At 33.5% G+C, this 15570-nt stretch overlaps 1 protein-coding gene across 1 annotated transcript; it reads left to right on the top strand.

Annotated features, from left to right (window-relative positions):
- The first annotated feature begins 1741 nt into the window (after positions 1–1741).
- LOC107895006 (receptor-like protein EIX2) lies at positions 1742–10037 on the top strand. Its single transcript, XM_041092795.1, has 3 exons — positions 1742–2400; positions 8038–9723; positions 9818–10037. Exons 1-3 carry the CDS (start codon positions 1742–1744, stop codon positions 10035–10037), a joined length of 2565 nt encoding a protein of 854 aa, XP_040948729.1.
- The last annotated feature ends 5533 nt before the right edge of the window (positions 10038–15570 follow it).

Below are 15570 nucleotides of genomic sequence, written 5' to 3'. Positions count from 1 at the left end.
ATCCAATCACACCTCAATAAAAGATTGGTGGCGACTCCCATTTATTTTGTTTTTTAAAGTCGACACCTAAAATTTTTATTTTTCAAAAAAATGGTTTCGACAGCTTAGCGACTCCACTGGGGACTTTTTTAAAAAAAATAAGAGAGTCGAGCCACAAAGTTAATTAACTTTTGTCTTACGGTCGAGAAAATATTTTTAAAAAAAAACTCATAACATCCTTTTTCATTCCTTACCTTCTTGTTTAAATATTGTTTGCATTATGCTTTTCATGAGTTGAACAATTTTGGCCCTTTTAAGTGGGAGTGAGAAGCTATGCCTTCGTGAGGTTTTTATCTCCGTGTAGGGTAGTGGATTGCTTCCGGGATACATCCGTACCTATGTCTTCGTGAGATTTTCATCTCCGTGCAGCCATAGGGAAATGTATTCCCCTGAACCGAACTCGATCCATATGAGCCTATAATGGGTGAGGATTGAGGAATCTGCTGGTTCGGGTACCTTTACTCTAGAAGCCAAACTTCATATAATGAACCTTAAGAATCCACCCTAGGTAAAACTATACTAAACCATAGTAGATATCCAATTAGGGATCTTTACTATTTCTTGATTATATCTTATGTTTCTATGTTATACTGACTTTTGGTGTTTTATTTGCATGACATGGCATTTCATTTCATCATAAAAGGCGTCAGTTCAGATTCGGTTGCTAGATAGAAAGCTTAACATGGAAAAAGGGTTTCTTGATAAAGTGGAGGACAATGTGGCTGTCCAAACTTGGTTTGAAACAACGCAGCAAGAAAAGGGTGATAGCCTGGCCGATGGGTATGTATCAGAATTATGGGATTTTACTCGCATCAGTGTAACTCAAAACAATTTGCAAGAGTTGAAAGAAATTTGGAATCAATGGAATAATGAGGCTAGGCAGTTATTTTACGACAATTATGGGGACTTGCCTTATTTGCTTGATGTGAAGGTAGACAAACATTTGTTTCGAGCCCTCGCCCGGTTTTGGAATCCTGCTCACAGTTGCTTCACGTTTGGGAATGTCGATTTGGTACCTACGATAGAAAATATGTGGCTTTACTCCGATGTTCAAAGTTTCAAGTGGATAGAGTTTACTCGAGAACGGTAAATGTGCCAACCTTTTCAAAGAAGCTGATAGGTATAACAAGGATGAGTGAGTAGTGGGTCACTACACGAGTTAAGCAAAAGAGGGACAGCAAGTGCATTCCTTGGAAGAGTTAGAAACGGTGCTGCAAAATTGTGAGATCCAGATCAAGCACTTGAACACAAACGGAAGTAGTAATAATGAACAGCTCCACCACTTTCAGAGTCAAGTTAGGAGTAGAGATCATCTTATGAAGGAAGCTGTGGTCTAGATTCGAGAAGTAGCTGATTACGTATAGATTTTAGCAGTACAGGCTGACATGCTAAGTATGAAGTATGAATTAGAATCGGATCGGGGGCAAGAATTAGTTTTGTTACTTAGGAAGATCAGAGTTCTAGGTACTAGGGCAAAGTCTTATTTGTAATTCACTTTATGTAAAGAAATTTACTTTCTAGTAAGGTTCTCTTATATGGAATTAAATCAAAATTGACGTCTTTTTGCATTCATGCATTGCATTACTTCATATGCATTTAAAAACATTAAAAGATTCTAATTAATTTACATCATTCCTCAGTTAATCTGGAAACCAACCAATCAACCGAACACCGTTATAGTACCCGAGTAAAGTCAGGAGGCATGGATCAAAGATTGGAGAGAATAGAGCAAATGCAAATACAGATGCAAGAGCAATTGACTGAATTTCAACAAGAAATGAGGAATCAGATGCTAGAATTCCAAATAAATATGAGCCAGATAACCCAATTATTGGGTAAAGGGAAAAGCCCAGCAGCTCACTTTGGGGATGATAATGAGGACCCTATATATTCTCCAGATTTTACCTTGATAAGTGTCCAGGCCCAACCAGACGCATGTCCACAAGAGGCACTCTTTACTATCAGATCCCGACAATATCTGACTGGTACATCGACACCAGTATATCGTCTGACAAACTCAAAATCCAATCCTGTTGCTCTTGACAATTCATCAGAAATAAAACAGGTGAAGGTAGAGCACCCAGATATTATAAAAGCCTCAAGGAATAAAGGGAATAAGGGGAAAAATGAAGGCAGATATAACAAGGGCCACTCAAGACCAATCGCTGTGGGTCGGTTAAAGACAGAAACCACCAACCATCAGGTTCCTTTAAAGCAAGAATCATATGTGAAGCCAGGTACTGAAAAGCTCCAATTCACGCCAATTTCAATGTCGTACAAGGAGCTGTATCAAAGCTTATTCAATGCGCATGTTGTTGCTCCTTTACATGTGAAACCTCCACAGCCCCCGTATCCCAAATGGTACGACACAGGTGCACAATGCGATTATCATGCGGGAATTACGAGGCACTCAATAGAGAATTGCATTGCCTTCAAAAAGCTAGTTGAAAAATTAATCAACATGGGTATTGTCAAGTTGGATGACTCATCTAATGCAGGAAATTCGCTACCCAATCATGATTGATAATGGTATGAATGCAATATATGAAGAGGTGTTGAGAAGTGTTCACATACGGAGACACAATTGAAAAGGGACCTTGTTAGATGTCTGCCCTTATAAAATTTGGGAGTGTTCTAAGTAATTGGATTGTGGAAGAAATCTCTGTAGTCTTTAGAGCTTGTTTAAAGTAATGTTCAGAACATTCTTGTTGCTTTTAGCCTAAAAACAATAGGAATTCCTTTATGAAATAGGCTCAAGTCTGAACATCATTATTCTAATAACATACATCTTTGCATTTGTGCCAATATTTTTTCATTCTTTGCGAGTAATTATTCTTTCATTCTTTTGGATTTTCTTCCACATCATTCTTTCGTTCATAATTATATTGTATAAATAATCATTCGTAAATTCACACATTCTTTTGTATATTCTTTTGCAATTACTATGGGTCCTCAGATATCAATGACATGAGTGACGCTGCTACTGACTCAGAATCTCCTTCTGAGCGAGACATGTGTTTAGAGGGATCTCATAACTTTGAAGATGTCATAGATCGTAGCCTATTTCTGGACCTGTTAAGGATGGTTGAACAAGTCGAAAAATGGATCTCACCCTACAAAGAATTATCAGGGTACATGACTTCTCCTTATGTGGGGCATGGAGGTCATTTGGTCGATCTCGCCAAAAGAGTTTGACGGTCATCAATTCATCTTTATGATCATCAATTACTTTACTAAATGTGTGGAAGCTGCTTCGTATGTCAATCATATGGAATGCCAAAAGGATCACATCTGACAATGTACTAAATTTGAACAACATCACAATATCAAAAGTTTACAGTCTGTTCACGATTAATGCCATATTGCCCAAAGAAAAGATGGCAAAAAAAAACTACTCTGCTGGGGCAATGACTTTCTCTTGGGCCCATCGTGGTTTTGCCTATTGAAGACAAGATTCTGTCACTCTGAGTTTTTAGATCTAATTGAAGAGGAATGTTCAAAGTTATCCATCATGGTCAAATGTGCCAAAAGAAAATGATGCGAGCTCACAAAAAAGGTTCGCCTTAGAGAACTCCTTGAGAGGGACCTGGTATTGAAGGGGATCTTTCCTATACAAAAAGAATTTTATCCAAGATGGGAAGGGCCTTATGTTGAAGGCCTTATATGAAAAAGTGTTGATTTTGATCAGAAGGGATAACAAGGACGTGCCTAATCCTATGAGTTCAGATTCAATCAAAATTATTTCAAAAAAAAAAAAGAAGAAAGAAAATGGAGAGGCCAAGGTGAAAACCCAGAAAGGGCGCCTTGAGACCAAAGGGGATTTGAGTTGAAAACTCGAAAAGGGCGGCTCAAATATTTGATTAGAATGGGGCAAGAGGTGATCAGAGCAGTTCAAATTTTGACCAGATGGGGGCATATGGCGATCTTGTTATACCTGAATTATCAGGAAAAGGTAGGCAACATCTTAGGGCATTGGCAGAGTACTGTGGATCTCTTAAACACATGTCAAACTCAGAAGGATCTTTAAAAAGTTTGTGCAGAGAAGTTCAAGCTGCGATATCTGGGGCACCCAATTTTCATACTATTTATGTTGAATTTGTTGTTCTTGGAATACTTCATTCTTTTCCAAGATACACATTCCCAATCAATTTCTTTGCTATCCTTGTTTACTATTTTTGATAATCTATTCCTTTCGAGCTATGCTCAGAACCAATTGTATTCTCATCCATTGTTATACCCTTTTTGCAAGCATGTTGCATTAGAATAATGATTAATGGACTAATAAAACTTTCACGAAGGAAATTTTGCATATTACTCTAGAAGTTTCTAAATAATACAGGAGCCTGAAACAAGACTATTATTTAGAACGCACCAAGTTTAAAGGTTGGAAATCTGAGAAGGAAGAGTCTAAATGAAGACTATCTCTTTGGATTTTGTTGTCAAAAACATTGATCAAACAAAATGACAGGATGTCAGATGGGTGACAAATTTTAAATCACCAAACAATAAGAAGGGGTTTCCTTGGAGAAGCTTCATTTGTGCTTGATTATTTGAAATGACACCCTAGGAATGGTGTAGGAAACCAAAGAGTTTCGCATTCTGTATCTTCGAATTGTGATAGCAGAGGATTGAGAAAAGGCCAGATATTTTTACCCTTGGGTCACGGTAGAAGAAAGAGGGTACAAATTTTGCATCCCAATGGATTAAACTTGGAGGTTCACAGTGGGGGACAGCCTGGCTAAATGTTTCTTCAGAAAAGCTAGTGAAGCAAGAAGGCGTTGTAGCACGTCAGTCATAAAGCCTTAATAAACTTCGAGTAATGACAACCTAAGAGGGATCATTCTCGGAAAAATAAATCTTACATTCATGCAAAATTCACACATGTCTAGTTAGGAGCATTTGATGCATTTTGATCATGACATCCTAATCATTAGGCATAGTTAGGTTCATTATACAGGTCATGTTCCACAGAGAATAGATCAGTGAAAGAGCAGATCTTGCCTTCCTGCATTGACAGTGGAGCAGATCGAAGACGGCGAATCTTATCTTTCCAAGATAGTGGGAAGCAGATTTAAGTCACCAAGACTTGTCTCCCTGAGCAGCAGCGGAGAAGGTTGAAGATTGTAGATCTTATCTCCCTAAGCAGTAGTGGAGCAGATCGAAGACGACGAATCTTATCTTTCCAAGATAGTGGGAAGCAGATTTAAGCCACCAAGCCTTGTCTTCCTCAAGAGCAGCGGAGAAGGTTGAAGATTGTAGATCTTATCTCCCTAAGCAGTAGTGGAGCAGATCGAAGACGGCGAATCTTATCTTTCCAAGATAGTAGGAAGCAAATTTAAGCCACCAAGCCTTGTCTCCCTGAGCAGCAGCGGAGAAGGTTGAAGATTGTAAATCCTATCTCCCTGAAGTTGCAGTGGAGCGGATTAAAACCTCAGATCTTATCTCTCTGAAGTTGCAAAAAGTAGATCGCATCTAGTCTTATCTCCCTGAAGTTGCAGTGGAGCAGACTAAGTAAGCAAGTCTTATCCTCCTGAAGTTGCAGTGGGGCAGACTAAAGATGGCAAGTCTTATCTCCCTGAAGTTACAGTGGAGCAGATTAAAGCCGATAATCCTATCTCCCTGAAGTTGCATTGGAGCGGATTAAAACTTCAGATCTTATCTCTCTAAAGTTACAGAGAGCAGATCGCATCTAGTCTTATCTCCCTGAAGTTACAGTGGAGCAGACTAAATAAGCAAGTCTTATCCTCCTGAAGTTGCAATGAGGCAGACTGAAGATGGCACTAATTCCTATACTTCTGAAGATGTACCAAGGTTCAGCACGACCGGACAAAATCGGGCATTTTTAAAGTCTTTGCTTCGTCCCTGTTACACAAGAAAGAGCAAAGAGGGGCAGCTGTAATACCCAATTTTAGCCCGGGCTCACATATGGAAACATAATTTTTGAGGATATGAAATTTTAGATATGATATGCAATCCAAGATATGATATATGCAATCTTAGATATGATATGCAATCTTAGATATGACATATAATCTTAGATATGATATGCAATCTTAGAATATATGATTTTGTAATCTTAGAGATTTAATTTGTAGATACCCTTTAATCTCAGCCGTTGATGTAACTGATTTGTACCATTGGATTTGGGGAGGCTCAGCTATAAATAGAGGCCTCTCCCTTCATTGTAAAAAAAAAGGAGGAAAGGGAGGAATAAAAAAAGGGAACGATTGGCAGTTTTTAAAGGTGGTTTACTATTTTTCGTTCGATTATTTTTTATTTATTTACGATTTAAAAAAAAAGGAGAAGGTGACACCACTGCGAATTTTATTTATTTTTATTTAGCCCCTCCGCCTTTTAATGTTTTTGTAATTAAGTTTTTTTTATTTTTTTAATTTACCCTTTTATTTATTTTAAATTTCAATTTAATCCACTTGAACGGCGCCGTTTTAGAGGAGAAGGGAAAATTTTCCTTCCAGCCCCTCTACGTAATTCACGCGTTCAAATTAGTCCTTTTACTTTTATTTATTTGCGGATTTACCCCAGATTTTTTAATTGCAATTCAATTTAGTTTTTTTTATGTTCTTTTTATTTATTTTATTAATTGATAGTGTAATAATTATTTTATTTTCATTTTTTAAAAATATATATATGTATATTTTTATGAACATACTTATTTTTTCAGCTAATATTTTTTAAACTAATATTTTCCTATATTTTTAATAAATATTTTCATATTTCTTTGTATATATTTACGTTTTTTTAAATGATTAAATACTCACTTTTCTTTTTTAAAATATACCTATTTTTATTATTTTATATATGTACGTATAATTATATTTTTTTCTTTATTTGCATAAGTATATTATGTATTATATTTATATATAAATTCTATAACCCAAAATTTTATTTGTAAATTATATGTATATTTTTATCTTCATAATTTCCATGTGTATATTATACGTCTTCTGATCTTTATTTATTTTGTTTGCTTTCCCATTCATTGTATAATGGTGTTTACATTTAATATTTTGCATATCATGGATTACTGTTTTTTATTTCGTTTATTCATTTGTTTATATTATTTTTATGTCATTGATGTATTTATTATTGTTGTTATTATTATTATAGCATTTGTACGTATAAAATAACGTTACATCATTTTTTTACTCAAATTTTAAAATAGAAATTTTTTTTTGAGATAATGTTTGTATTTAGGATTTTCAAGGAAATTGAGCCCTAACTTATTGGGTTCCGATTTTCTTCGTTAAATCTAACAATCGAGCATTTCTCTTTAATCAAAAAAATAAAAACTTATTATTGGGAATTCAACACGTTGTGTATTAACGTATTGGATGTGACGCATTGATTTCTTGAAATGAAATTTTTTTAAAAAAATAATAAAGGAAATATTCCGAGTTTGGGATTTTAAAGGAATTGTGCCCTAACGTATTGGGTGTGATTTCTTAAATCTTGGATAAGTGGATATTCTTTTAAAGTAAAGGAAATATTTCAAGTTTGGGATTCTAAAGAAATCGTGCCCTAACGTATTAGGTGTGATTTCTTAAATCTTGGATAAGTGGATGTTCTTTTAAAGTTTTATTGTACAAGTATTTTGGCCCAATTCATTTTGGGGAAAATTAGAATGCTGTGCCCTAACGCATTGGGTGTGGTATCTTCTTTCTCAGAAATAATAAGGGTCTTAATACGTAACCTTTTAAGTTTTGCTAAGGATCACGTTTTTTCCAAATTCTCAACCTTAAGACACTAATTAATTAACTAGGTACCAATTTTGGGCGTTACGAGGGTGCTAATCCTTCCTCGTACGTAACTGACTCCCGGATCTGTTTTTCTAAAACTCGTAGACCAAAGTCGTTTTTTAGGTGATCCAATCACACCTCAATAAAAGATTGGTGGCGACTCCCATTTATTTTATTTTTTAAAGTCGACACCTAAAATTTTTATTTTCCAAAAAAATGGTTTCGACGGTGATCTTCCAAGCATATCTTCTTCATCACTTTCCATTGCCAACTCTTCTACATCTCTCACCTATCTCGATCTCTCTGATAATAATCTCCCTTCTTCTGCCATATATCCATGGCTGTTTAATGTTAGCAGCAACCTTGTTTCCCTTAATCTCTCAAGTAACCGGTTGAAAGGTCCAATTCCAGAAGCTTTCGGGAACATGATGGCTATTCAAGAACTTTATTTGAGTGATAATCTTTTGATATTAGCTGAGAATCAAGTTAGGGGAGATTCCGTGTTGAATGAAATCAGAAAACTACCAGATTTTATGGTTCTAGATCTTGGGTACAACCTTTTAAATGGATCCATAAGCAAAAGCATTGGACAACTTTCCAACTTGCAAGTCTTGCGGCTTGCAGGGAATTCTTTTGATGGTGATGTGATTTCCGAAGCTCATTTCTCAAATTTCACCTACTTACAGAAGTTGGATTTATCCTACACTTCTTTAACTTTGAAACTCAACTCCAGATGGACTCCTCCTTTTCAACTGACTCAAATAATGCTTTGCTCTTGCAAGTTAGGGCCTCATTTCCCAGATTGGATTCGGACACAAATGGGCATCCTAACCCCTGACCATTATATTTCTTATGTGGAATACCTTGATATTTCGGCTTCAGGAATTTCAGATTCTCTTCCCTACTGGTTTTGGGGCTCATTTCATGGTTTAAAGTACATAAACATGTCTTTCAATCAGATCAGTGGTACTTTTCCAAATAACTCTATCCACATAAGCCATCTAGATCCAAGCTCTAATAATTTCTCAGGACCATTAACACGTTTTTCTTTAGACTACAATATGGGGACCATTAACCTTTCCAAAAACAAGTTTACTGGTTTAGTCTCTCCAATTTGCAATTTTACTGGTGCAGTTTTTTTTACATTGTTTGATCTCTCAAATAATCTATTTTCTGGAGTGGTTCCAGACTGTTTTGGAAGTTTCCCGTTTTTAACAGCTTTGAATTTGGGTGATAATAGTTTCTCAGGCTCACTTCCAAGCTCCTTAAGATCTCTGATTTCTCTTGAAATGCTAAGTTTACGTGGTAATAAATTCTCTGGAGTATTACCTTCATCTTTACAGAATTGTGCCAAGTTAAAATTTCTCGCCTTGAGTGATAATGAATTATCAGGAGAAATACCTATGTGGATCGTTCAGAAGCTTTCATCGTTGGTTTTTCTTAGCCTTCAAGGGAACCAGTTCAGGGGAAGGATTCCCCATCAACTTTGTGGATTGAAAAATCTACAAATCTTGGACCTCTCGGTAAATAAAATCTCTGGTACCATACCACCATGCCTCAATAATTTCACTTCCATGGCAAAAAAAGTGAGTTTAGATCGAAGGATTGAGCATCACATCTTAGATACTGGACCTAGATTTTTATCTCCGGAGGGTGTGAACGGTGAGTTTATATGGATCATTCAGGTTAGATATGTTGATGAGGCATTGCTTACATGGAAGGGAACAAAGCAAAGCTATCCACAACTTGGATTGCTACTAGCCATTGATCTCTCTTGTAACAATTTAACAGGAGAGATTCCTGAAGAATTAAGTAGTCTTCAAGAACTGGTTGTATTGAACTTGTCAAGAAACCATTTTAACGGAAAAATTCTTCAAAAGATTGGGCATATAAGACAACTAGAGGTGCTTGACTTGTCAAGAAACAAGTTTTCAGGAAGCATCCCGACAAGCTTATCTGAATTAACATTTCTAAGCAACTTGAACTTTTCTTATAGACTTGTCTGGAAAAATTCCAACCAGCACTCAACTACAGAGCTTTGATCCTTCGTCATTTTCCCATAATAGAGGACTTTGTGGTCCTCCTATTTCACCAAATTGCTCAATGGTGGAACCACCTCCTGGCAAAGCTGCAGTAGGAAGTGAAGAAGATTCTGATGAGTTCATGAAATGGTTTTACACTGGCACGGGACTTGGATTTGCTGTGGGTTTCTGGGGGTTTTGCAGTGTTGTGTTCTTCTAGCGTTCATTGAGGCATTCATATTATCGTTACATGGATAATGCAAAGGATTGGGTTTATGTTACATTTGTTCTGCTGAAAGCAAGGTTAGTGAGGAGAATCAATGGTGTTTCAACAAGGTAATAAATTGACTTTCTTCACTCCTTAACAAAGTTCTTTCAACGTTGAGAAATATATCCTTAACTAAATAACAAAGTTGTATATTATTATTTTTCAGGTCTGATTAGAACTGCAACTGAAGGTGGTTTTTCCTGCATGTGAGAAAATCTTAATAAAAAACTTATAAATTAAGACATGTTTGTCTTTTTGATGATTTCTTTTTGTTTTTTGAATAAATTCTTTTGATTATTTCTAATTTCTTTCACTTTTTTGTAATACGTTTATGTTATATTTGGTTTGTATTTTTATTTTTTTGTCAAAAGTAATTTTGTAACACCCAATTCCGGTCTAGAAGTTATGGTCGTTACGTAAAAATCCAGTTTACTAAAAAACATATCTTCATTAACAGATTCGAAGAAACTATTGATTAATTATACTTTGAAAATGTTTACTGTTGCACTGCGGGAAAAATCTCAGTCAAGTTCAATTTTGGAAAACACGATTAAACACATTTATTTGCAGCGAAATTTTTAGTTAAATTCGATTTGGAAAACATAAGTCGTGTTTTGAAAATCTATCGTTTTGATGTTCGTGAAGTTTCCCTTTAAAATCAATAAACGGTTAAAAATGACATTCCCAAAATGTCTAAAACAGTTCAAAAATAACAAAACACAACAATCTTAATATTTAATTAACCATAAGAAAAGTATAATATTTTATCCGAACTCTTGTCGCCCCGACCCATCCTAAGTCTGAGGGTTACCTTAAAGTAGCAAATAAGCAAAGAATGAGTTTCGAAACTCAGTGTGTAACATATCATATCATCAATAGAAATTAATTAGACATATATCAAAAATAAAAACCATATAAGAACACAATAGATGTAGATTTACAATCATACCCCTATCCGCTACACACCATCTCCAACCATCCAACACACCATATAGGATATTGAATACCCATCCAGCCCTACACATCTTTTAGTGTTGGTATGACATTTTTTAGAATATTTGCATCTTGGCTGCCAATTCATTAAGCGATTTATTGCCTTTTACAAAGATATGTGTGATTGTGCCACTAGATATGACAAAGATATATTTGCTCACACTTCCCCGATATACACAAGTCCCACCCCAATGCACAAACAAAATTTATCATATATCAGATATCAAAATTTATTTGACAGTATATATGCATTATTTTGTTGTGCTTTGATAAGTGCTAAAAGTAAAATATTTTAACCTCATTCTTAGTACATTTTTGGGTGATTATTCGATTTTAGTGATGAATTTTATGCTCTTAATCTTTTAAATTCATGTTTTTATACTTAGGAGAGCATTTGAGACCAAAAGAAGTGAAAAACGAGCGAAAATAAAAAAAATCGGAACAAATTACAAGAGCCACACAAGCTGAACCCTTCCACATGGCCTAGCTACACAACCATGTGACCCAGAAGGCCTACCATAAAGAAATGTGGTAGGCTGTGTCAATTCGCAGATTTGTACCTTCAATTGTGAGAAAACATTTTTTTTATTTTTCGAGCATTGTAAGACGTATATATGACAAACATAAGAAGATAAAAGGGAAAGTCATAGAATATTCAGGAAAACAATTCAAAAAGCACCATTCAAGCCGATTCTAAAGCAGATATCCATCAAGATTGAAGATTCCTAGTTGATTTCTTAGGAGATTATCATGAGCTTCTTTATTTCTTTCAGTTATATTATATCTTGGATGTTTTTATTTTCAATTATGAACTAATTTTCTAAATACCTAGGGGAGATGAACCCTATGATAGATTCTGTCTTTTAATTTTTATTTTATGCAACAAATATTTAGATCTTGTCTCAATTATGTGTGCATAATTCTTGGTTTGATACTTTTAGATTATTGATCCATATGTGATGTGCTTAAATCAGAGGAGGAATAGACCTTGTTTAATAGTATGTCTTGCATAATTGAGTGAAGTTGCATGCAATCCAAAAAATAAGACGGCATAAATCTATCAAATCAGAGTCAAATATAAAATAAGAATCCATAGCATGAGTTAATTTGATAATAGGAGTTTTAATTAGAAAGAAATTTCAATTAATCAACCTAGAGTAAGTTGCCCTTACTCTCGAAAAAGATATTAGCATAACTCATAGATTTCTATGGATCAAGTTACTAAGTAAAGAAATTGTATAATTTAGATTGATAGTGACAGATAAAATCTAGGTGAATTTTTTTTAGGTATTATTTGACTTCTTGATTGTTAATCGTTTATTTTCTTACTTTGTTCTTTATCGTGTTTGTTAGTTAATTAATTTAGTTAATTTTATTTTTTAACCAAACACTTGATTTATTTGATTAAATAATAAAAAGATAGTAATTTTTAGTTTTTTTTTCATTTTTGGGGAAATTATTTATTTATTTTTATTTTTTATGACACTAAATTCTTTAACCCGACAAAGACTTTTTTTTTTTAAATTTCCTGTGATTAATAATTTATAAATTCTATAGTTTTTAGTCATTTAACACGAAATTTTCTTGCATTGCAAAAAAATGCCACAACACACGACATCAACTGATTCATGTCATGACGTATGGCCTAAAAATGCTCTTATTTTTCCTTTAGCATACATGACGTCGCAACGTTAGCTAATCCATTTGTGAGGTCAGCCATATCATGACTTAGCCACAATCTCATCACGATGTCGGGCATTGATCAACACCATTCATGATGTCTTGATTTTAGCTGATCCAAATCACGACTTGGCCTTTGCCGTGTCATGACGTTAAAGGCTATTTTCTACCATCTGCCTTGAAGTGAGAGTTTCTCTTACAACCAAACACAAAACATAAAAATTAATATTAAACCTTAAAAACACTTAAAATGCATGAAAATAACTTAATTCCATTACTAAATTGTAAAATCCTAAAAATTAAAAAACACCACTAAATGTAAGATTTTTGAGACCTACAAAAACAAATTTCTACTCAAAAAATATAAATTTTGTATATAACAATGAGTAGAGTTGAATCCATAGGATCAAGTGATAATTCCATTTATTTAGTAAAAGAAAATAAAAACAAAGGGTTTAAATTTAAAATTAAAACTATGTAATCACAAAATAAAATATAAGAAAAACCAATATGTTGAAAATCTAACAAAAGGAAAAATCTTCATTTGATTCATGAGTTTGATTATCAATGCAAAGATAGATTTAGTGTTTTTTAATAAATTAAATTTAGTTGCCGATATCACGCCTAACAACTAATCTTTCCTTACTCGTTGAAATTATTTCCGTTATCAATAAACAATCCTATAAGTTCTAGCCTAGGATTTAGCTGACCAATAGTTTTACCTAATTCTAAGCAATCAACACAAGTGGAATTCATTTAGAATCAATTAAATAATTACAAGTTTTTCTATTTTAATTCGCAAGACAAAATATTTTAACAATTGAATTCGTTTGGTGCTTTGCCCTTTATTAATAAATTTTTATTTGCTGAGCTCAAAAAAAGAAAAAAGAAAGAATAGTTGCAATGTGTTTTTGGTGGTGAGTTAGGAGATTGAAGAAGAAAGTCTAAGTCAGGTATAGTGGGCCTATCAAATTTCACCCTATCACACGTTATTGAGACATTATTCACATTGGATCGTAAAGTCATCAACTAAAGAAGAAAATTGAAAGCATAAACATCCATAATTGCTAATTGGTGCTTATAAGATTAATCCCATCAATTTATCATTCCTATTTTTGTCATCATTTTCTTTTATTAATTTTATCACCCAAAAAAGAAATCTATCAAATTTGTCACTCTACCATTAAAATGGTAATAGAATTCTAATTGTGCATTTACATGTATTTTTTTGGGGGTGTCTGTTAGAATTAAGTGATCCGAATCCTTATTTAAATAAAATATTGTGATAAAATAAAATAAAATTAAAATCCCTATAGAACTACACTTTTTTATTTTATTTTATTTTAAAATAAAATTTTTTAATCCTTATTAAACTCCATCTATTTGATATTAATTAGAAAAATGTGTTTCAATCTTACTACACTCCTATTAGAACATGATTTTACAAGCCTATAAATAGACATAATCTACTCCTCTTGTAATTATTCGAATTTGATGTGTACATATATATTTTATAATTCATACATATACATAATTTTTATATCTTATAGCTTAAAATTATCTACATGCATACGTACATTTTTATTTATTTATTTATTTAAAACTAAATATATATATGCATATTTTTTATATTTCATAACTTAAAAGCTTTATACATATACCTTCATAGATTTTTATATTTTAAAATTATATCTATACATATATTTTTAATTCATTTTATAACTCAAGACTGTATATACATACATATATTTTCATATATATATATATTACATAGTTTATTTATTTTATTCATTGTTATGATTGTTACTGGGTGCTTATAACACTACACCAAAACAGGTTTTTAGCGGCGTTTTTAGCGGCGTTTGGATAAAAAATGCCACTAAAAATAAGCATTAGCGGCGTTTTTCGAAAAGCGCCACAAAAAGCCTAAGCCCAACGACACTGTTTTCTAAGTTTTTGGGGCCTTTAGCGGCGTTTTAGAAAAAGTGCCGCTAATGCTGGGGCCTTTAGCGGCGTTTTTGAGGAAGCGCCGCTAATGCTCGGGCATTTAGCGGCGTTTTTGACTAAGTGCCTCTAATGCTCGGGACTTTAGCGGCGTTTCTGAAGAAGCGCCGCTAATTCTCGGGCCTTTAGCGGCGTTTTTGACGAAGCGCCGCTAATGCTCTGGCCTTTAGCGGCATTTTTGAAAAAGCGCCGCTAATGCTCCGGTCTTTAGCGGTGTTTTTGAGGAAGCACCGCTAATGTTCCAGTCTTTAGCGGCGTTTTTGAAAAGCGCCGCTAATAATAAAAAAATCTAAAACCATTTCAATTATCTCATTGTTTGATATATTCTCAAGTAATGTTTCAATTATAAATTTTTTATTATAAGTTGAAAAAATTGATATTTCGTTGTATTTATTATATATGATAACAAATTTACATTTAAATGATAACAAATTATATTGTTTAATACAAAATGTTTTTATTAAAGAGAAGTCCTAACTCCTAACTATTTATTATTATTTTTCAATCACAGTTTATTTAAACTACTTTACTAGAAAATATATTAAATTATGAGTAAAATAAAATATCATAAAACTTAAATTATTGTGTTGTAAAGAATAAAAAATAGAATAATTTTTTTAAGAATAATAAATTTTGATAGTTTGATTAAATAATTCAAATAAGGTAATATAAAACACCAAATATCGTGATAAATAATATTATATATTGATAATTTTATTACCAAAAATAATTTTATATTTAGTTAATCAAACATGAACACAACAATGACCTAATAGTACCTAATCAAGAGTAAGAACTGAAAATGAAT

Source organism: Gossypium hirsutum, chromosome D05 (genome assembly GCF_007990345.1).
Source record: "Gossypium hirsutum isolate 1008001.06 chromosome D05, Gossypium_hirsutum_v2.1, whole genome shotgun sequence".
Classification (NCBI taxonomy): Eukaryota; Viridiplantae; Streptophyta; class Magnoliopsida; order Malvales; family Malvaceae; genus Gossypium; species Gossypium hirsutum.
The sequence above is the reverse complement of the archived record's forward strand: the minus strand, read 5'-3'. Positions and strand labels throughout refer to the sequence as shown.